The sequence below is a fragment of the Eublepharis macularius genome, chromosome 1 (assembly GCF_028583425.1).
Source record: "Eublepharis macularius isolate TG4126 chromosome 1, MPM_Emac_v1.0, whole genome shotgun sequence".
Lineage (NCBI taxonomy): Eukaryota > Metazoa > Chordata > Lepidosauria > Squamata > Eublepharidae > Eublepharis > Eublepharis macularius.
The window spans coordinates 118,605,138-118,629,596 of NC_072790.1; the positions used below are offsets into that span (position 1 = coordinate 118,605,138).

Genomic DNA, 24,459 nt, shown 5'->3' on the forward strand with positions numbered 1-24,459 from the left:
CAGAAATGTTACATTCAAAACATGCCATTCATACATTAGATTCTTCAATGATATTTTAATGTTTTCCACAGGAAGATATGTGAATATTCTGTCAAGAAAACAGGTTAAACTACAGTATAAACATACAGTATCTTTTTGCTATATTAAATACATAAAAAGATAGTAACTGAAAAGTCTTGACAAAGTTAACAGGGCTCTATGTTTCTGTTAAACAAAACTGGGTGTTACAGAAAAAGAGTTTTGATCACTTTCCAAAAATCATCCTTCAGTTAATGCTGCGTCATGATGAACACGCAACTTCATTTAATCATGAGTTGCACTCATGACATTCTGTAGCTTGGGCCTCTTAGATCAACAGTACCGTGTGACAAACACAGGAAGCTCATTTATTTATCTAAACACCTAGGAGGCCACACTTCTTTCTGACACATCCTTCACAGACCAGTATACTATTTTAATTAAATGAAAGTCCACTAGTATGGAACTGCATTTTTTGTATCTCAATAGTTCCTGTTTAGAAAACTGTTGATAAAACTTATCTTCTTTAGCTATGTACCTATACTCACAGACTCAGTGTCTGCTTCCTTGGGCCAAGCTAGACAGGTAGGTTTTTAAAGACTGCAGCTAATAGCAGCTTTGGGGAATAGCTGTTAAAAAATAAAGGACAGCCCAAATGGCCTCAGAATGCCTCTGCAGGGGAGGAGAGGCTCCTCCCTCCTCTCTCAAGCAATTTCCCTGTGACAAAATAGCATAGGAGGGAGGGTTTTGTCCTGTTTTTTATGCTCCACGTAGAGTATTCTGTGCAAATGGAGCAGTAAAAATAGGGGGGAAACTGTGACACAGGGAAACGACTTGAGGGGGGGGAGGGAGGACCCCCCCCCCCAGGAGGCATTCTGAGACACTTTGGGCTCTCCTTTATTTTTTAATAGCCATTTACTTTTTAACTGCTGTACAGCTGGGGAAACCCAACTCTTTAAAAACCTGCACATTTAGGGAGACCCCTTGTCTCTGACTCTTGTGTCTTTTCTCTAAAATTGAACCCGAAGAAATTCAGGTCAGGGCTTCTAATTCTAAGAAAGGTCAGCCACCATTCCACTGCTTCTTACAACAGAAAGTGAATTCTAAAATGCAAGGAGCCATCTGAGGGCACTATAGTACAACCATAAAAGAAGAGTTGGTCATTTAAAAAAAAAAAAAAAGCAAAGAAACACACCACAGCTGAACAACAGCTGCCTGATGGTTAATATTATAAAACATATTTTTGGAAAGGAATGAGAAGTGGATAGCAAGAATATTTGCTCTGCAAATGTCTACCCATTTGGGGTTAAAGCTGATTTTAAAGGATAGAAAAATGTAGAACCTTTCCTGAAGCTGTACAATAACCACCTTTAAAAAAATTTTTAATATAATTTTATATTAAATTGAGTAATTGTCCAATACATCTCTTTTTCATCAGCTGTGACTTATCTGATCTTAACACTAGATATTTACATATGGAGAATTAACCTCTGTGATTAACACCAGTTGTTGATTTTTCTTCCAAACAGTGTTTTCATTTGACTTTTATGGTTTACCAAAGATCATTCTAATAACGATCTGCGTATAAAGATGAAAATGTGGCCAAATGCTCCACTAAGCATGTACTTGCATCAATGCTAATTTTGGGGTCCTCTTATGCACAGGAACGGGCATTCTAATGCTGATTATGAACACCTATGGGTTGGATCCAGTTAATCAGGAATACAATGAGTTCACAGAATTCCTCTTCCCTCCCCACTACGATATTCTGAAAAGCTACTTCTGAGTGTCAGAGGGCCATTGGGAACAGACTGGGATGCTGTGGCAAGGAAATCAGCAGAAACAGGGCCCCTCACTCTTCAACAACTCTTGCGCCACCTGTGGAAGAGCTTGTATAAGAAGGAATTTTACCATGTAATCCTTGTGCAACACCCCATTTTGTTCTTGAGGGTTCCCTTACTTTTAGGAGTTGCTTTTTGGAAGATTTAAGGTGACTGCAGCTAGAAGGAAGAAGGGGGAAAGATCTGACCTATGGACTCATTCAATGCACATTTCATTGGATTCAATTTACTGGGGGGGAACTCTGTGGACGTGATTTATCTAGATTTCAGTAAAGCTTTTGATAAGGTCCCCCATGACATTCTGATGGGCAAACTGGAAGACTGTGGAGTAGACTATAGGACAGTTCGGTGGATAGGGAACTGGTTGGAGGACCGCACTCAAAGAGTGGTGGTCAACAGCGTTTCATCAGATTGGAGGGAGGTGTCCAGTGGGGTGCCGCAGGGCTCGGTTTTGGGCCCGGTACTTTTCAATATTTTTATCAATGATCTGGATGAAAGAGTGGAAGGGATGTTCATTAAATTTGCTGATGATACCAAATTGGGAGGGGTAGCAAACACCCAAGAAGATAGAATTAAAATTCAACAAGACCTGAATACTCTGGAGAAGTGGGCAGCTGTGAATAGGATGCAATTCAACAAAGACAAGTGCACAGTATTACATCTGGGCCACAAAAATGAGAAGTATAAATACTGGATGGGGGATACACTTCTGGGCAGTAGTATATGTGAAAGGGATCTTGGGGTAAGAGTGGACTGTAAACTGAATATGAGCAGTCAGTGTGATGCGGTGGCAAAAAAGGCTAATTCAATCCTGGGTTGTATCAAAGGGGCCATAGCATCGAAATTGCAGGAGGTCATAGCCCCTCTCTATACTGCCTTGGTCAGGCCACACCTGGAGTATTGTGTGCAGTTCTGGAGGCCTCACTTCAAAAAGGATGTGGACAAAATCGAGAGGGTGCAGAGGAGAGCGACGAGGATGATCAGGGGTCTGGAGACTGAGCCCTACGAGGAAAGGCTGAGGGCCTTGGGAATGTTTAGTTTGGAGAAGAGGAGGTTGAGGGGGGACATGATTGCTCTCTTTAAATATTTGAAAGGCTGTCATTTGGAGGAGGGCATGGAGCTGTTCCAGTTGGCAGCAGAGGGTAGGACGCGAAGCAATGGGCTAAAACTACATGCACAAAGGTACCGACTGGATATTAGGAAAAACTTTTTCACCGTCAGAGTAGTTCAAAAGTGGAATCAGCTGCCTAGGGAGGTGGTAAGCTCCCCCTCACTGGCAGTTTTCAAGAACAGGCTGGATGAATACTTGTCAGAGATGCTTTAGGCTGATCCTGCACTGGGCAGGGGGTTGGACTAGATGGTCTGTATGGCCCCTTCCAACTCTATGATTCTATGATTCAAAATTTTGGAGGTTTTTTTCTGGACAAAAAGGAAGGACTACTGTGCCATGTGTACTTTTCCAATGAGATCCCAGAACTCCAAATGGGAGAGAACCACCTCTCCCTACTGAATGTCAGTCCCCTGTGTGATTAATTTGTGATTTGTGACATGCCTGAACTCTCCCTCTCAGAAGCTTTGGAAGGGCTTTCATTATCAGAAAGATTGGAGCAAGGACAAAGGGGAGAATAACTTCCTCTCTCCTCCTATGCAAAGGTGCATCTCTGTACTGTAATCTACTGAGTAATTAACCAAACTGGTAATATGTGAACTTCAAATATACATAAGCACGACACAACTGGAACCCAAGCTGCTAATTACCTACATTGTTCAAGTGCTGCAGATTTACTGATGATACATGGTTCAGGATTCAGCATATTTAAGCAGCCCTAGAAATCCTGTTTTTCATTGCCTTCAAGTTTTCGGAGGCATGTACTCTGTTAGCTATGATTATGCAAGCTGCTTTGAACAATACTTTTAAAGAAAATGTCTTCTCACTCAGCCACTTCTCTTTGTTGGTCATCATTAACACCCATTAGTCACCGCTGTCCCCTAAAGTAATTCTGCCAAGCAACTGGTTTGCCAATCAATGTTTACAGTGGTATAAATAAGATTTTAAAGTCTAAAGTGAAGATACTGTTTTCAGATAATCTTTCCATATGCTCTTTACTTCTAAAATCCATGATGGTTTTAGAAATATTATATTCTGGACAGTTGGCATCGCAGTACTAAGGACAGTTTCTTGAACTACCCTAAGTAAAAATGGTGACTTTCAATATCAGGTATAAATATCTTCTAATTTTAAAGCTGTCTGATCAATACAAAATACTTCACTAGATTATAATTAGTTGAGTTTTAATGACTACATACATTTGATGCATTTTATTAGACATTAAAATATTAAAAACAGAATGTTTCTATGACCTACATAAATAATATTCAAACTACTGTGTGCCAAAGTGTTAGCTCTGTTGTTTACAGAATATGAAGGCATTCAGTGTAATCTACATTCTTAGGGTCAAAGTATGTGTTAAGCGGGGAAATGTGCAATCAGATTTCCCAGTATATTTTAAAATCTTAAAAAGCAACCATGGAGCCCTTGTTTATAGAAAGGTATGTATGTATGTATGTATGTATGTTACTGTTCACTGTTTCCACTTAGATTTTTCCCTTATAGATCTCCCATCTAGCTGCTATGAGTCCTGGTAGGGAAACAGCCAGGCACTCCTCTTTTTTCCCTACTAGGGCTAACAGCAGCTCAAGGAAATAGATAGTTATGGTGGAGGGAGGATGTTACACACCCCTCCCTCCATTCAATGTAGATAAACCAAATTGGGCCTCACCATGGCTGCTTTTTAACATTAAAAATTAATCAAGAAATCCACAACCAATCTTCCACGTAATGGGTAGTTTGATCCTTAATCTTTTCCTGGACTATTCCTACCATAGGTGGAGACTGTATGACCTCAGGGTGGGTGGGACCTCCAGAAAGCTAGCACACCAGGAAGAATTCAGTATAGTTTTGACCCAGATATAGTAATTATGTACTAATTATTGAGAAGCACTATGGTGTGGTGGTTAGAGTGTTGGACAAGGATCTTGGAGACCCTAGCTCAAATCCCCTCTCTGTCACAGAAGCTTGCTGGGTGACCTTGGTTACAAATGTTCAGCTTAACCTACCTTACAAGATTGTTGCGAGGACAAAAGAAGGAGCAGAGAATGGTATGAATTGATTTGGGTCCCCACTGGGTGTCTTTTTTGTTGGGTATTATTCAAACATGCAACCCCACCCCTCAACACACGCATACCCTGCTGCTTAAAGCAGTACAGGGCAGGAAAAGATTTTCCTCTTGATTCTGCTGAATGTACAAATGGGCTTTAATGTTATTCCTACACGAGTGATTTTGGATTTCTGTTCTTCCCACTATACTTTGCACAATTGGTTTTCCCATATGGCTACTTTCCCTTCCCATTAATCAGTCCTTTACCATTTCTGTATCTAATCCTGCATAGTATTTTCTACATGAGTGCTAATAGTTGCATTGTATCAAAACACTGAGAATGTATGTATGTATATGTCATTGCCCTTCTTGTAATAATACACAGAAGCAGAGTAGAACACAACCAGACTCATTTTCCACAGGGAGAAAAGATGTTCTCTCCCAGCACTGCAAATAATCTAGGTGCTGTCTAAGGCTAGGAAAATCATTTGTGGGAGAAAGGGATACCTATTCGTCCTAACAACAACAACAACATTTGATTTATATACCACCCTTCAGGACAACTTAAAGCCCACTCAGAGCAGTTTACAAAGCATGTTATTGTTATGCCCACAATAAAACACCATGAGGTGGATGGGGCTGAGAGAGCTCCAGAGAGCTGTGACTGACCTAAGGTCACCCAGATGGCTTCAAGTGGAGGAGTGGGGAATCAAACCCGGTTCTCCAGAATAGAGTCCCATGCTCTTAACCACTACATCAAACTGGCTATGCAACATTCAAATTCTACCCCCTCCACTGCAACTCCAATTAGAAGGTGTTGAAGATCCCTTCAAACATCTTCCAGAATCCTGTCTAGTTCAACTCTGTCTCCCAGTTTAACCTACCACACAGAGTTGTAACAGGAATAAAATGGGATAACAACGTAAGAGAAGGGAGGATTAAGACTATCAGAGAGAAAAAAAACAGCCTTACCTTACGCCTCTTATAGAATCAGCACTGAAGTTCCATTCATGAATGCCTTTCTGTAACATAGAACCCAGCAAAAGTATAAATTCTTAAGTATATGGTGTGTTTTAGCTTGTACATTAAACCATTAGTGATTGCAGTGATTGATTTTCAGTGCAATCTTATGAAGAGTTACACCACAATAAGACCACTGATTTCAATGGCCTTAGACAGGAGTAATTATGCACAGGAATGCACCGTTTTCTCACTACACTTATCATTTTTATAATTACAAAAATCACCTTTAGAAAAACAACAAAGAAAAAACAGAACTTATACAAATATTTTCCTGCAGTAGAAAACAGCAAGAGTCCAGTATTTTGTTAGTCTTATAGGTGCTACTAGACTCTTGCTCTTTTCTACTGCTACAGACAGACTAACATGGCTACCCACTTTCTCTAAATCTCTAAAATATACCATATTTCTCTCTCTCCAAATCTCTGTTTTGATCTATCCTTATACCACTTCCCTCAGAACAATCCAATAATTTCCAGTTTATGAACTCTCCCCATAGGAATTCCTTTTTGGATCTGAGCGCAGTTTATATTCATCAGCACTGTGCTGGAAAAATTAATATGGAAGCAGAGGTTAAACTGTTTTTAAAAATCCATTCACATTACTGAGTCTCCCCCGTAACATTTCTACACTTTTAAAGTTCTAGATTCTTTCAGATTTATGTGACTCTTTAACGAATGTTGATGTTCTCAGACAGTTGAATTGAAATTAAAAAAACACATTTTTTCCTAGTGATTCTGCCAGATTTTCAATCCATTTGAGGAAACATTTTAAGGGGGCTGTCCAACCCTGACGTCTGTTCTTTGCTTGCTATAAAAAGTCAATAAAAAGAAACAGCTTTAGAAGCCAATCTCAGACCAAGTGTCACAAATAAACCACCACTGACAGCAGTAGCAATATTAATCCCAGCAGACACCTGGTCTTGTATCTAAGGGTGAGAAAACAGAAAATCCTGTTCTATCAACACAATACAGAACAATCTAGAGTTTATTCAAGAGCTAGGAAAAGTCAATGGTCTTGTCAACACAAGTGCACATTCAGAATAAGGCTTCATGACCATAAGAGATTCCAGTCAATGAGTCATGCAAATTAAGACATCAGTCAGTATGGCTCAAAGGACAGAGCAGCCTTGGTCCTCACTCAATTATCTTCCCAGCAAAGTCAAAGTAGCCAGACAATCTCAATTCTATACCCAGAAAATCGCAGTGCCAATAACAAAACTCCGATGTTGTAGGAACACGAATGATATAAGCCACAAGTGCTTGGATTCTATCTTCTGTAAGTGGAAAGATCTGCCCAAGTATCACATGGCATGCCTTGAAAAGGATTTTGCCCTCAACAAAATGCCACATATAAGGGGTACTGGAGAAGGAGTGGACTTTCCCTTTTGTGCCTGTGGTCTTACTCCATTAGCGCAAGGGTAAAGGAGGAGGATAATTATTACATTGCCATTTGGTATTTTGTTCAGGAGGATCTCAGCAAAGGATTTCTGGGGCTGTCTACCATATTTTTATCCCATTCTAAGGCACTCAGAATAGGAGATGCAGAATGAGAAGGGAGCGAGATATCTGCTTCATATTGTTGTGTCATCCAAAATGACAAACTCCAGTTTATTTGTATTGTCGAAGGCTTTCACGGCTGGAGAACAATGGTTGTTGTGGATTTTCTGGACTGTATAGCTGTGGTCTTGGCATTGTAGTTCCTGACGTTTTGCCAGCAGCTGTGACTGGCATCTTCAGAGATGCAGCACCAAAAGACAGAGATCTCTCAGTGTAACAGTGTGGAAAATATGTTGGCAGGTAATTTATATCTACTGAGGAAGGTGGGGTTGGGCTGAGTCCTCCTGTAAGAGTTTCCCAGGGTGTGGAATGCTAATGGCGGGAGGCTTCACTGTATCCTGAGGAGGTTCTTTTGCATATGGATTGGTGCTTGATATGCTAATCTTCTCTGCAGGGCTATTATAGAGTATTTTGTTAGCTCGGTGTTTTTCAGGACTGGAAACCATGTTCTATTCATTCTTAAAGTCTCTTCTTTCCTGTTGAAATTGTGCTTATGCTTATGAATTTCAATGGCTTCCCTGTGCAGTCTGACAAAGTAGTTGGAAGTGTTGTCCATATTTTAGTGTCCTGGAATAGGATACTGTGTCCTGTTTGAGTTAGGCTATGTTCAGCCACTGCTGATTTTTCCGGATGGCCAAGTTTGCCGTGTCTTTCATGTTCTTTTATTCTGATATATGGCAAAAACACTTTTCCTGTGGCAGACTGTTTTTCCTTGGTTGTTTGATTTATCCTTGGTTTAATTGCTCTTCTGATTTCATTTCTGGAGTAGCCATTTGCTTGAAGTGAGTGGTTTAGATGATTAGTATCCTCATTGAGAAAGTGCCTTATTCCACCATTGTCTGTCAAGCAGTTACTTCCAATGGGATAACGAATTCTATGAACAGATGGATGGGATGGCCATGGGAAGCCCTCTCAGCCCAGTTATAGCAAACTTCTACATGGAACATTTTGAAAAAACAGCTCTAGAATCAGCACCCCACAAACCTACAGTCTGGTTCCGGTTCATCGATAATACCTTTATCATTTGGAGCCATGGTGAGGAAGAATTGATGGAGTTTTTAAACCACCTCAGCAATATCCACCTGAACATACAATTCACCATGGAGAAAGAAATCGAGGGCTAACTTCCATTTCTAGATACCCTGGTCATCCGCAAAGCAAACTTCCAGTTAGGTCACAAGGTCTACAGGAAACCAACTCACACGGATTGGTACTTACACAAAAACTCCAATCACTACCCTCGACAGAAAAGAGGCATAATAAAAACATTAGTAGACCGTGCAAGACGGATATGTGAACCGCACTTTATATCAAAGGAATCACTGATCAGATGGGAAAGCTTATGAAAAAGCACAACCTTCAAGCAGTATTCAGACCCACCCAAAAAATACAACAGATTCTACGATCAGCAAAAGACAGTAGAGACCCCCTCACCTCTGCAGGAGTATACCGCATACCCTGCAGCTGTGGACAAGTTTACATCGGGACCACAAAGCGTAGCATCCAGACAAGTAGATATAAATTACCTGCCAACATATTTTCCACACTGTGACACTGAGAGATCTCTGTCTTTTGGTGCTACATCTCTGAAGATGCCAGTCACAGCTGCTGGCAAAACATCAGGAACTACAATGCCAAGACCACAGCTATACAGTCCAGAAAATCCACAACAACCATGGTTCTCCAGCCGTGAAAGCCTTCGACAATACAAATAAACTGGAGTTTGTCATTTTGGATGACACAACAATATGAAGTTTTTCCAAATCAGAATGTCTTCTGCCTACACATGAGTGGACAATGGTAGATGCATACAAGCTCAATGATTTCCTGGCTCATTTTCATCATGCTCTGATATCCAAGGTATACATGAAGACAAATGATGCGTGCAGTTCTCACTCAAAATGCAGAGGGTTTTTATAAAAGTAAAACGCAGCCTGGAGGCTGTAATATTGCTAGGAAGACCCACATGAGGGGAGCTGCTGGGAGAGGAGATTTTTACTCTGTCATGTTCCGCTGTTTTTCTGGGGAGGGGAGGGGCAGCTGGAGGGATAAGTTTCTTTAGAAGCACCCTCCAGGGGCTGATTCCTGCCCCAGTGCTCTGAGTCAGGTTGATGTATTCTATACAAATGAAAAAATATCTCTTGGGGCGGGGCAACATTGCATGTGATTCAAGTATCAGGTATAATTTGGTACTCCGTGTATTTCCTGTGTCTTGGACACAAGGATATTGTTTTCAAGACATTATTTTGCCACCAGTGTAATGCTACAAACAACTGAGTCACAGCCATAGCAGCATTAGTAAACTGAAATGAAATTTAAACCTTGTATGCTTCTCTGGCCCATAATGTTGGATCCTCCTTAAGGTACTTGGCTTGGTTGAATAAAATTAGAAGATGAAGCACTACAGTGAACAATGCGTATGCTGCTTTGCATTAAATTAAACAGATGGATATAAACAGACGCTTCACTCTGCCATGTTTCGCCTTCATAATGCTAATGAAAGCCCTCCAGCTTAAAGAGAGTGATTAATGGATACAGGTAACGGATAATTGCTCTTACTATATTATTGGAGAAAAAATTATGGTATAAAGGTTTTCTCTACCAGAACAGACATATGGCCCATGTTTGCATAGTCTTGAGAGTTTGTTTTGGTTTATAGTCAACAGGTATGATGTTTACTAAGCTGATTGATTATCAAAGCTACGCACATCTACCCAAGAATTCACTGATCTTCACTTGGTTTTGCCATTATCTTTACTCTCAGGCAAAACATGAAAACATCTAACATCTGTTGACTCGTTTTTTCTATATACTGAAGGATTACATCTTTGAAAGCTATTTTAATGTTTTGCTTCTAGCTTGAGTACTGTTTTATGGATATCATTTTAGGATGCTTAATTTTTTAGGGCTTGTTTTTAATATTTCTATGTTTCTTGCTTTATGATTTTATTGCATTATTTTTATGTAATCAGCCTTGTGCATGTCTCTGGAGAGTATGTGAATGATATAAAAGGTATGTGAATTATATAAAAGGTATGTGAATTATATAAAATATTTCTTATACATTGCTACAAAAGCTGCTACAAACCATTTTCTGCTACAGTCATCTGAAGTAGAAGAAAAATAAAGAATATACAAAATAATACCTTAAGGGTTTGGAGTATTTCAAAAATCATCTTTTAAAAAAAAGTGTTCATGCTTCTAATTTTCCCCATAACCCATTTAATTTACATCTTTTCCACTAATTGTTTTAAAAAACATCTAGACTTATAACCTTTTCTTATATTACCATCCATCACAGTTTGGTTTTACACAGATCCATTTTACACATTACAGACATGAGGGTGGATCCTATTCCTTTCCTGCCACTCCACTGAGAATAGCTTGAAGCCTTCCTCCTGCCTTAAGGAGCTTTCTTCCAACATAAGTGGCTATTCTATTGGAGGAACAGCCCCTTAGGTCAGGGGAAGGTTCCTTAGGCTGGAGGAAAGTTTCTTGGAGGATAGTTAGATCTACTCCATGGCTTTCTACCAATACGTATCAACAGAAAGACAAAGCCAGTTCTGGTTTTCTGACAAGTATGAGAACTGTTTATCACATTACTACTTTAAATCTGTAGGGTGAATTCTTTACAAGAATTAATTACTAAAATACATCTCAAAGTTCTCCCAAAATCCCTTTCTCTAGACCCCTTTAGGCCAAGGACACACCAAAAATGGGAAGGGAGATGCCTTATCATTTACATCCAGAGTTTTCAACTTTTCATCTCCTGGGAGTCCTGAATAATTCCAATCAAGTAGCTGCCTCCACATTTCTCAAATAAGCCATTCCTTCAACCTGCCAGATAGTGGCAGTCTACACATGGGACACTGAAGCTATAGCCCAACTTGATGGTGGAAGTTGAGTAGATGATGCCTGCACTATGCCCAACCGTTCACTTTGCAGCATTCTGGATCCTGTAACAATTGTTGATACGCAAAGGGACATGTAACAGTGATGACAGAGCTGTGACAAAATGTTGCTTATACAGAACCTTCCAAACACTGAATTAGCACGTATGGGCATACTATAGTTAATTTTCCCTTCCCAAATACCTACTACTTCCTCATCCTTCTTTTATTTTCCTCTGTTTCATTCGCTTGCTCTCCCAAACAAACACTGAAGTCTCTAAATCATCTCCTTTAACCAAAACTTCAGTGTCCTTTAAACTCTTATATTAAGCAGTCAGCTGTTGGAAACCATCTAATTACAGGATATAATTCACAAAGAAGATTCCATAGTCTTTTGATTGCATCTACCCTTCATTCTAAAAACAGTGTGGTGGTGGCTTACCTTATCATCAGGCATAACATGCCAGATAGAGACTGTCTTCTCTTCGGCTTCACTATTGATGGAGAGATAGGAAGGCTGATAGATTTTTGTAGGCTCCAGTATTAATACCTTTGAAAAGAAAATTCAGAGAGTACTACAAAGTGAGAATAATTTCTTCCAGATAATAGTGTCTAGGTAAAACTCTGAAGTTTAGGTATAGACATTTCTAGGCTTAGCTTTCATTAATCTGGAGGATCATTTAAGGATATATATACAAAAGGCTTATAATTTTAGCTTATATCACTTTGTATTTGTGAGGTAAACAATTTACTGAACACTTTCTGGATCTCACTTTATTATATGGTTCATTTCTTTGACTCTTGCATGTAAAATTTCAGGAAACATTTAAGTGCTAAGGAAGCACAATCCACACTGCATAAGATTTGTCACTATATAGTTCTCCAGTTTCTGGGCTATTTGTGCAAAAGCTTCAACCTCATTAAAGAGGTACAAGACTTTAATTTTCTGTCCTTTGATCTGGATAGAAGCTTTGCACCATTGCTATATCTACTCAGAACTTTTAAACCCATTGTTATATTGCCTTTTGCATGAGCTTAAATCATGCAACATCTTGGCTGTATTTTAATATACCTCCTCCCAGTTAGGCAAGGGGGCTCAAGTGGACTGGAGGACACGTTTATGTTTTCAGAATTTCAATATGAATTTGCACATGGGGAAAAGGGAGACAATGGAAATTTCAATTACAGGAAGAAAAGGGGCATATATATGGGAAACATATGAAAAATATTTCCCATATATATGCCTCTTTTCTTCATGGAATAGGAGTTTCCAGAAACATATGAAAATTGTATCCCTGACCTGGATAGCCCAGGTGAGCCTGATCTCGTCAGATCTCAGAAGCTAAGCAGGGTTGGCCTTGGTTAGTAATTGGATGGGAGACTAGCCGACTATGACTTGAGGATGCTCTCTACCACCACCTGAAAATTGTACTGAAACTGACATGAAATGTGACAAAGGGTGCTGGCTGGTCCCTAAAGGTTAACTGAACGCAGTCTGATCAAGACTAATTTGGGTATCAGCAAACATCATCTTAGTCATATGAATAAGGAAAATTAAAGCCAGAATAGATGAGCTGCCAGATGACCTGGTGTTTCTTTGACTCTGTGAGGAAGCATGTGCAAACCATTGATGTGTGACTGATAGGCAGCCCTCAGCAAGGGAAGCATGAGGGTACTGACATAGTGTAAGGAGAAGCACACCAGAAAGTTGTGGCCAGAACACAAGATATTTGTGACCATCTTGGTCAAAAAAGGAACCAATAAATAAGCAGTAGAAAAGCTGGAAGCACTGGTCATTAGAGAGTGTAGCTGCCTCTCACCCTCTAACATTTATAGCATAACTAATAAAGGGGCAAGGGAATGTGCAAGCATAACATACACTCCTAAGCTTGAAAAATGGAGTTCTGAAGAGATTAGGTACAGTCTCAGCTGAAGCCTATCTGTCAAGGTTCAGTCTTAAATGGGCTGGAAACCTGCAGGAAAAAAGCAGGCAGGGGGAAATAAGAGATGAACAAAGATTAAACCTCTTCTTACCCTTTCCTCCCACCTACCACTTCCTACCACTGCTCCTCCTTAACATAAACTGCAGGGCAGAGCCAGTGCAGTGAAGGAATAGAGAACCAAGTTCAAATTCCCACTAAGCAACTAAGCTCATTGGATCACTTCAGACCATTCACACTCTCAGACTAACCTACCACAGGTTGGTATGAAGATAAAATGGAGAAGGGGAGAACATGTATGCCACACAACTGGACTCTTTAAAGAAAGGCTGAGATAAAAATGTAAGAGAGAGACGCAGATAGTTAGAAATGACATTGCAATAGCTTTAATTTATAAAAGACCCTATTAATTTAGTGGGATAGAATCATGGAGACCTGACAGTATGTTTCTGTTATTTTGCTCTTCCTTTTTCTGGCTATTTTGATGGGAATAACCAAGAAAAGTCCTTGACATAATTAATTCATTGAAGTTCTGTACAGACTCCAGAGCCAAATTTCTGTGCAACATTTTAATATAAGTAAACTTTAAATTATAGAATTCTAACATCACTTTCTGATTTCCTAGGGAATTTAACTAGTCTTATATGCCTTGGGTCCCTGACTTGGATAGCCCAGGTGAGCCTGATCTCATTAGACCCTAAGCAGGGTCGTCCTTGGTTAGAAATTGGATGGGAGACCTCCAGCAAAGACCAGGGTTGCAGAGGCAGGCAATGGCAAACCACCTCTGTTAGTCTCTTGCCATGAAAACCCACCAGGGGGGCACCATAAGTCAGGGCACTCTCCCCCACTATATGACTTAGGACCAGCATACCTAAAGGATCTTCCTTTTGAACCTACCACATGTCTATGGTCATCTTCTGAGGCCCTGCTTTGGGTGCCCCTCCATCTGAGACTAGGCAAGTGGCAATGAAAGGAAGAGGAGCATCTTGGTTGTGGCACCAAAACTCTGAAACTCTCTCCCCAGAGAGACTCATCTGCCCCCTCTGTTCCCATCTTCCACCATCATATAAAATTTTTTGTTTCATCAGATATTCTCTCAGTGATACCTCCTTCTAGCCCTATGTTTTATTTGTTTTTTATGTTTATCTATGAGTATTTTAACTTGGTTTTAATTGTTTTAATGATGTGCTTTTGTTTAGTTTAAATGGTTTTTAAGATGTGTTTTTATTATGTATATTTTTAATTTGTTACTTGCCTTGTTGGACCTGATGAGGGCAGAAAAGCAGAGTATAAATTTTGTAAACAAATAAAAATAAAGAACATATCATTAATCAAACAACTGCAATATTCATCTGAAGCTTTTCTGTTTTTGAGATTTTATTATTTTCCAAATTAAAACAAACTTTTTCCAAATAATCCTGAGGTAAGACAAACAGGAAATGAACAATATTAAACATTAATGGGAAATGTTTTAAAATATACTTACAGGAAACCTAACTACTGACACATCCATCTTTGTAGCTTCAACCAGAAAGTCCATCCAAAAGTCCACAAGTTCATGTTTGGTAACTTGCTGTTCTGGATTCAGTTTCTTAAAGTGCTGATATATCAAAATAGTCTCCACAGTTGACTTGAGGTACCTAGCGATAATGATCAAAAGACCAACTATCTGTAATTTATTACAAACTCCGTGCACACTTTATTTGTACTAAGTGTCACATTACCATGTTGAGAGTGTTAGTACCTTTACTGGTGTCACAAGACAATATATTATACCTACGTGGAGCTTTCTCCTGCACACGGTTTTGGAACTAGTTCGATAAAACGTTCACAAAAACAAGTACAAAGTGTAATAGGAAAACTCTGTTCAGACATCTATCATGTGGGCACTACACACCATACCAGTTATAATCTTTTTCTGCTGTACAAATAACACAGATTGACAAATTAGTCTTTTAAATACTGGAAGACAATTTTCAAATAAGTGTCATTGTCTCAATGGGGGGAGAGATCTGTTTCATTAACTCATTCTATTTAAAGTCCATTGGATTCCACCCATGGTGTACATTCTGATGTCACCAACACAGCTGTCCTCAGCTAGATGAAAGGTGAACAAAGATTAGACTCTGTGGTTGCATTCAAAACCTACTAAGCACATATTATCATGCTCAGGAGATCACTTACACACATTTCATGTTCATTTGAAATTGGGCTCCATCAAGAGTTAGGGATTCCACTACTGATAAGAAGACTTTGTTGAAGCTCATGCATTATTCTTTCCTCCACTGCATCTGGATATATTTTAAAATGTTGCATTGCAGAATCAGTGATTTAATTGTACTGACTGGCTCTGCTAAAAGCCAAACAGGCTTTTAACAATATGATAAAACATCTGTTCTAGCATATACAAGCAATCTCTTTCTCAACCTCTGGTGCTTTCATATTGGTACAAAAGTAGGATTAGATAAATAAAAATTCTTTTTCATAAAAAAGGAATTCTACCTCAATATTGACACAGCTAAAATATCTTACAATTGAAGAGGAGAAGCACCATACTCCAGATCCCAAACTGAGACAGTATTTACAAATGAATTTCACGCAGGGAGCAATTCAGGTTAAACTAGGCATGATACTCAGGTTTATTTATTTATTTATTTACATTAGTTCACATTTCTCACTAATACTCAAGGTGGATTACATAATGTGAGTCAGCACAGTCAATTTCAAAGACATTTCAATAAACAATGTATTATGGCATATAAATGCAAATTTGCAAAGATTTAAAAGAGCAGAAATCCAATACAGAGTTGAAGAGACACTGAAACAGAGTATAAGCAATTCTAAGACTGACATACTAAACAACAAAGAAATCTCCTAGCAGGATCACACCCACAGTAACAGACAGCACATAGTAGTAGTAAAGTCCACAGTTCGCATCCCTCTATTGATGCATCTGTTTGAGATAGCTTCCTCACAGTATATCCCTCCCATCTCAGTAAAAAACCCTCTTGAATAGTTCAGTTTTGCATAGTTTGTGGAAAGCCAGGAGAGTGGAAGCTTTCCTGACCTCTTCAGGTACGTTAATTGATCAGGCGGGGGCCAGCACAGATAATGCACGTGTATTGGTAGCTGTTGATTTTGCCCATGTGCAAGGTGGCACCTGCAGAAGGCCCTGTGCAGATGAGGGAAGCTGCTGTGGTAAGGTAACTGATAGGAAGCCACTAGAGTGGCTGCAGAATGGGAGTAATATTCATGCTCCTCCTAGCTCACAATCTTAACTGAGTTGCAGTGTTCTGCACTGACTGGAGTCTCTTAGAGGAGAGAGCTATGTACAGTTCATCACAGTAGTTAAGTCTCGATGTTAATGGCATGCATCCAGGTGGCCAGGTCAGCCATGCTAAGGAATAGGGCAATCTTCCAGGCTAGACTGAGTTTGCAGAAATAATTTTTTGCAGCTGCTTTAAATGGCTTTTCTAGTAGTAGTGCTAGATACAGTATAATCCCTAGATACAGTATAATCCCTAGGGAAGTACAATGTCCTTCAATATCCACCTTCCCAACCTGCATCACTTCTGTCTTGTCTGGGTTGAGTTTCAATTTTTTTGCTTTCAGCCATTTGACCACAGCTGTCAGTCAGCGACTCAAGGTCTCTACTGCATCCTGCAGTGATTTGGATAGTGAGATACAGAGCTGAGTGTCATCTCTATATTGATGGCAACTAATTCCATAGCTACAAATGAATTCTCTTAAAGGTTTTACATAGAAGTTGAACCACATGGGGAGGCAAGATAATTCCCGCAAGATAATTCCCGCTCTAGAGATAGCAGGTCTCCAACAGCAACCTTTGAATCCTTTCCATGAGAAATTATTTAAACCAGTCCAAGGCACATCCCTTGATATCCACTTCTGCCTCCAAATAAGATGGCATGATCAACAGTATCGAAGATCCAGGAGGAGCAACAAAGAAGCATGGCCATTGCCTATATTCAGGTGGTGATCATCAGCTAGAGCCAGCAAAGCCGTCTCTGTCCCATAGCCTGGCCTGAATCCAGACTGACAAGGGTCAAAAGCATCAGAGGTGTCCAAGAAGAGCTAGAGTTGGTAGGCTACTGCTCTCTCAATCAGTTTGCTCAGAAAGGGCAGGTTAGAAACTGAGCAATAATTGGCTAGGTCATTTTGTCTACAGGTTTTTTTTAATTAGCAGGCAGATAGCTGCCTATTTCAAAGGCTGAGAGAAGGTGCTCTTATTAATCCCTATAATCACAAGTTGGAAACCCCCAAAGGGAAGGGTTGAGCAAAAGGCTTCAGCAAAAAAACAGTTAGCAGGACAAAGTATAAATACTCGTCACCCCCCACCAATCCCCTGGTCTAAATATTTTTTTCAAAAACAAAGCAGTCATCAGTACTTAAAACAGCACTTGCATGTAACATCAAGTTGGGCCCTTAGCAGCAAAGTTGTACTCAAGGGGCATTACCCAGCCAAAGAGAAACATTTTTTACTCCTACTGATGTTGAAGAAAGTTTTAATCCTATGCTTAACTCAAGTCCCCAGTGAAACTTTAAGTACTTAACTGTGGCATGACTGTGATCTTAGTTTGTAAGGGGAAAAATACACTCTGGTTCCAGTAAAAGGCAGTTCTATATTTGAATGATTAGTCACAAGTTAAACATAAAAATAAAGGAGAAAGTATCCTTTGACCAGATCAATGAGTACTTGTGTAGTTCAGTGTACCTGAAGTATCTAGATTCAAATCCCAGCTTAGCCATGGGACTCCATGAATGACCTTTGCCAAGTTTCAGTCTTGTTCCCAGGGTTGTTGTTATAGTTGTAAAGGACTATTCAAATGAAACACAGAACTAGATCTTTTTATCTAGAAGAGGCAGCAGTAATAAACAGAGTCTAATGTTATTAGACTGCTGAGAAGTCAACAGCTATAGAGAAAGCCAGTTTTGCACTGAACTAAAGTGTCTAAAGGTGAAATGTATACTTCTCTTTTTACCTCTCCAAGCATCCAGCTCCAGTGAAAGTTTGGAAAAAGTTTTAGCATGTTGGTAAATGTTTCGTGATGTACTGGGGTTTTTTATTCTTTATATTAATGTTTTAATATCTGAAAGCTGTCCTGAACACTTTGGCCAAAGGGAAGGGTATAAATACAGTAAATAAATAGGAAACAAAACAAAAATATGACAACAACAACATGTGGGTGCTCTGGATAGGGAGATAATTGTATGTGCACACCTTCCTTTTCCCATTCCTTTCAGATCCTTGAAGTTCATTCACTTCTCTAGTGATGGTCATACAACACAGACACACACACTCTGCTATGAAATTGACTATATAGTTATAGTTTATGGTTGCTTAGCAACTGCAATCCCCCATTCTCATCCCTGAACCTAGCAAAATGACTGGCTTGTTTGCAGCTGAAGATGCTACGAAGGACAACAGTTATTGCACACGGGCATGTTAGGTAGTTTGTTACCTGATACCCTTTGAAGGATAAATTCTATGCAGAAGTGCCTCCTCTGTGCAACAGATGAGAAAACTAGAGAGTCAACACAATTAAGGAGAAAAAGCCAACTTGATTTCAAAATTTAATTGCCATTTTATAGGATGAACAGCTAAATTGGTTTGAGCTAATAAACTAGGTTAAGAGGAAGGGGAATAATCTGACAACAGGACTGGCAGTAGCTTGCATTCTGAGCCAAGAGCACCGCTGAACATTGTACTTGTCTTTGAAACAATCACATCGCCTGACTGAATTTGTATATACACGTTTGTCTTAAGGATAACAGAACTGAAATTTTCTGAGCAGCCATGCTTGACTGTGGCAAGAGATGCTCTCTGCTATTTTGAAAGTGGTATCAGTTTACTTTGGAATTGTTTTGTATAAAAATAAAAGAAAAACAAAAATGAAAGACCATATTTGTGTAATGAGTGACCTTGTTTTCCCACAGACAGGCTCAAAGCCAACATTAAAAGAACACAGATTTCTTGGATAGATTTCATAAATCTGAGACAGAAAAAAATAACCTAACTGTTTCAACTTTCCTGTTTCAAAAAATGTAGAGCAATACAGTACAATAATATGTATTTTTGAAGTGCCTAAATTTAATATACAAAATTACATCATCTCTACAAAGTCTTACCATGCTGGTGTCCTCAATTTGAAAAGTTTTTCTGAGGCCTGAATAACTCTCGTGTGATCATTGGCCAAGACACTGGCTCCCAGGAAAAATCCCACTTCCCAATAACTCTGCAATTTTTCCAAGTTTCCCTTTTTCCCAAGCAGACTGCTTATTTTTACTCCTGAAGAAACAAGAAAGGCAAACATTGCATGAGTTGAAGATTGCAATCCAACATTCTAGTTAATGCATACTTAAATTCCATTGAGTTTGTGTAACCATCTGCAAGACTGACATTGGTGCTCTGGGCTATACACTATTCCTTTCTTCTCTCTCATACCGCTTAGCTCAACTTTTAATCTAGCTCCTCAATGTAGCAAGATGATAAAAAAATGAAAATAAAACGTGACTTCATTTGACTCTAGCCCAAGATCACTGGTACAGCTAAGGCTGGGAACAACTTCAAGAAAAACGTCTTGTCTCTTTAATGTGTCTTGTCTTGCCTTAATGTGTGGAAATTGGCAGTTGAAACTTTCCACTGCATAGAGGTAAATTATTTATTTATTTACTTCAGTTATACCATGCCTTTCTCCCCAGTAGGGACCGAAAGCGGCTTATATAATTTTCCCCTCCTCCATTTAATCCTCACAACAAATCTGTGAAGTAGTTTATGCAGAGAGTGTATGACTGGCACAAGTTCACCCAGCAACACTCTAAGTCAGTGATACTCAGTTTGCAGCTCACGTAGAAACACTTTATCTGGTACAGACCATCAGAAGAGCTACATTTACATCCATCTCTGGCATGCACCTCAAGGAGGCCCACAGTTTATCGATCCCTCCAGTGGTGGCTATGTCAAAGTGGAAATCAAATGCTGATCACAAGCCATGTTGGAGAAGAGCCTTGCCCCCTTTTCTGAAACATGTGGCAGGTACCACACTGGGGAACAGTGCTCAGAAAAACTGCAAGTGGCATGTAAAGAGCCACATGTAGTTTTTGAGCCACTGAGTGAGTATCACTGTTCTAACCACTAAACTACATCGGCTATGAAAACATCACCTGGTAAATACCATCTAATGAAACCTCTGTTAAAAGGGCAGGTCTTTTCTTCAAGGTTATAGCTAGTTTAAAGCACCCTTACTTGACTATGTCGTGTCCCCTTCAAACCCACCAAACAAACTCAAGGTCTTGTGCCAAAATCATGTGTATTTTTTACTCAGAGCCACTGACTACATAAAGCATTTTTTCTTGAACTTTGTTCTGCCAGCTTCAGAACTATTTTAAAATAAACAGTGATTGTTAAGGAACTATTAAAAATGGTAATACATCATCCACTGAACAACTGGAAGAATACTGCTACTAAGCAACCTTCATTCAGTTTAGTGAATATTCATTTCATTTTGCAGGAACGATGCTAAATGAATGGATGGTTCATTGTACACCAAAGAAGCTATTTACAACATTAGTCTTCTAAAATAAGTATCTCTATATTGCCTTATATTAACTAGTGAGGTTGACAGAGTTTGCAAACTATGGGCTAATATGAATATGAATTTTTGCTGCTTGTAATATTAATCTCTATGGCAAATCAGGCATCCCTATCCTGAAAATCTTACTATATTTGTAATTCATAACAAGTTTCAGAGATAATTAGTTGTATAGAGTATTACTAATGCTACATTTATGGCAAACGTAAGTAACAGGGGACGCAGTGACATGGTAGACCTTGCCTGACTCAGCCAAAGCCTTGTGTGCCAATGCAGGTCAGTGTAATCAGTGCACTTCAGTGAACAGGTTAGCCAGAGGGCCCTGTCTAGAACTAACTGTAATAAATTCCCTGCTTCTTATACTGTCTCTGTGAAAGATAAATCTAATTCATAAAACTGAAGTCAGTCAAGATTGTGTCAATATGCAGGATCAGTTATATATAGGCCTAACGTTATATTATTGAAATGGAAAAATTAGCTGAAGCACAGTTGCATGCACCAGAGCGTTTCCCTTAAAGCAGATGATGAGGAAAATGCTACCACGTAAGTTGCTTTGCCTGTGAATTGTATTAATATCATATTGTCAACTTTATGTGGTTCAAAATTATATTACCAACTTTCCGTAGCTCAAAAGAGGTATCAAACTGGTGCCCAGCAGCCAAGAGAAGTACTGCATAATTAATTCCTGACTGTAATGTTGGTTCGGATTCAAATGCCTTCTTGAACCTAGAAGAACAAACAAGTTGATGTTTTAAAACAAGGCAGTTTTTCAAGAAGGCAGTTACATTTTTGGTACTCTGATCACCATTTTACTTCCTGCAGTCAACTCATTCAGGCCCAAAATATTCTCCTGTTCTCTCTCCGGGCTTCATGGTTATTTTAAGAAGCCAATATTTATGACATCCTCTTATTATTTCCTCATGTGTTTATACAATTAAAAAATATATACAGCTTGTTTAACAGAATTGCTGTTTTGCACTGAAAACTAAAAACATAAAGTCTGAACTTCTGCAAACCAATACCTTAGGACATGTATTCTAGAATTAGGTTTTCAGTCCATCCTATTTAGACTGACACAGATGTCAAGTAAATATATTTCTGTTTAAAAGCTAATTACCCATATTCAAAGGTCTGGAGACAATAGGTAAATAAATGCAGAGTCCAAAGTGGAAGAAAAAAATGTATAAATAGCTGGTCAGAGTTTTGAAGTTCTTATACAATAACATACTCAAGTGTATTATTAATAATATATAATAATATCCATTTGTCCATATAGCATATTTCAAGCGTCCAAAGTGTTTCACAGTCATAATCTCAGTAAACTTTACACCTACCCTCTAAGGTAGGTCAGCATTATCTCTAGGTTGCTGGTGGGAGGGGGATGGAGAGATGGCTTGCAGGAGTTCACATCAGATCATCCATTTATTCAATCTGATGAAATGTTTCAACTGGGGACAGCCCAGTTTAACACTTAAGGATCAAAGTAGTACACGCAAACCCATGCAGACTCTAGAGAAATAGCCCTTTTATGGTTGGAAAGGACAACTGAGAATGCATGAGTGGCAAGAAGGACAGCACTCAGTTCTTTCCATACCCCATATTGTTGCCTCCCAAGTGGCTTTTTCTCCACTGGAACAAGTATTTCAATTCCTGAAGGGACAGGGAATCATTAGGGGGGGGGAGAGATAATCTGGAGCAGAGAGTGGGTTAAAGCACCCTTCCCCCACTCCCCTGCTTAGCTTTTTATTACTGACTCCTGAAGCAGTTTCTCAACCTAAAAAGGACTGCTTGGCTAAGTCACACATGTAGTTTGGCACTCAGCCACTACACCAGTTCCTCCTCTCTTTTTAAAGGTGTTATACATATCCATGCCATTAGCTTAATAAACTAAATAAGCAACTCTCCCATTTGTTTGCTTATGATTTACAGTGAGGCATGACAAAATGAGGAAGGATGTTTAAATGAACAAAACATTCACTTCCAATGAAAGCTTTTTCATCCCTTCCTCATTAACCATTAACACAATAAACAGACACAGACTATTTCATTCATGCCATACATATTTTGGCACCTCAGTCATGACAAACAGAAAGGTTTGTCAAGTAAACAAGGAGCAGGAAACATTATTTATTCTTCTGCGAGTTAATTTGGCCCTAATTTTATGAATGGCATTTAATTTCTTAAAGGAAATTTTTGAATTTGTTTTACAGTTATAAATCTTTATTTAAAATTAGTCAATTCTATAATATATTATTAGCAAAGAACAAAGTTCCATAATACTCATGAAAAGAATAATCACATTCATGAGTAAAAAAAATGAATTTGTACTTATCTAGGTTAAACCTTTATTTGCAAAATTAAAAATTCAGTTGGATGTATACAACTCTCTGGACCTTTTAAAAATGGATCTGTTTCAAATTATATTAATTCTAATAACTTACAGATGGAAAAACAAAAATGAATTTAATCCAGGTTGATACACAAAACAGATATTTTGGTTGTACAGAAAATACCACAGTGAAAACATGTTCATCATAACTCTCTTCCCAAGCCCTATCTAAAGGCCACAAAACAAGGTTAAAGGTGACTGTTTATTGCACACTCTGTGCTCATTCAGCCTTTGCCCTGCAAAGTCAAACAGCTTTTTAAGATGAGGGACAGAAAGGGGAAAGTAGATCTAAATAACTCAGATAATGTAAGAAGCTAGAAATCACATGTAAAAAGGCATTACAACTTCCTAATCTTCAGTGCTGATGGAGAAGAAGAATCAAATGCCTCAAGAGGTGCTGGCACCAATGTTGCTGTTACTACTGCTATAACACCTGAAAGAACAACATTAAGAACCTGACTGCTTTTGCCAACACATTTTACTTGGACAGTTGCATTTGCATTTGTTGCATTTATTTGTTTATATCCTGCTTTTCTCCTCACAACTGCCTTAATGCATTATAACTCCTTGTTCCAATTTTGTGGAAAATCTCTATGCCAGTGCCAAGCCAACCACCTCCAGAAATATCAGGTGCTGGCATAGAGACTAGGGTTGCCAGGTGTTCAGTTTTCCTCCAGACAGTCCTTTGGGGGGGGGAACTGTCTGGGGAAACATGGGTGAATACCAGACATATTCCAGTATTCTTGTGCATGGGGGAGAAAGGCACCAGCAGGCATTCCCACACCGCATCTGCCTCCTCCCCCTCCCCCTCCTTTCAGAGCTGGGGAAGTGGCTGGCTGGCCTGCCCAGCCTCCTGTGTGCCCAGGAAGTGGCTGGACCACTACCCTGGCCTCCTGAGCACTGGAGGAGTAGATAGCTGGCCAGCCCGCCCAGCCTCCTCCTGCATACGCAAGAAGCAGATGGTTCACTTACCCACCCATCCTCCTGAGGGTTACAGGAGTGATCAATAGGCCAGTCTGGCCTCCTGAGTGCAG

At 39.3% G+C, this 24,459-nt stretch overlaps 1 protein-coding gene across 2 annotated transcripts in view; it reads right to left on the reverse strand.

Annotated features, from left to right (window-relative positions):
* MAP3K5 (mitogen-activated protein kinase kinase kinase 5) overlaps window positions 1–24,459 on the reverse strand; it is a 167,355-nt gene that overhangs the window by 63,802 nt on the left and 79,094 nt on the right. For both annotated transcript variants that reach the window (XM_054975933.1, XM_054975943.1), the window contains exons 8-12: window positions 21,650–21,762; window positions 19,574–19,733; window positions 14,913–15,066; window positions 11,929–12,036; window positions 5,990–6,039 (exon numbers count right to left, since the gene is read on the reverse strand). In XM_054975933.1, coding sequence (XP_054831908.1) covers window positions 5,990–6,039; window positions 11,929–12,036; window positions 14,913–15,066; window positions 19,574–19,733; window positions 21,650–21,762 — 585 coding nt within the window. The remainder of the gene's footprint in view (window positions 1–5,989; window positions 6,040–11,928; window positions 12,037–14,912; window positions 15,067–19,573; window positions 19,734–21,649; window positions 21,763–24,459) is intronic.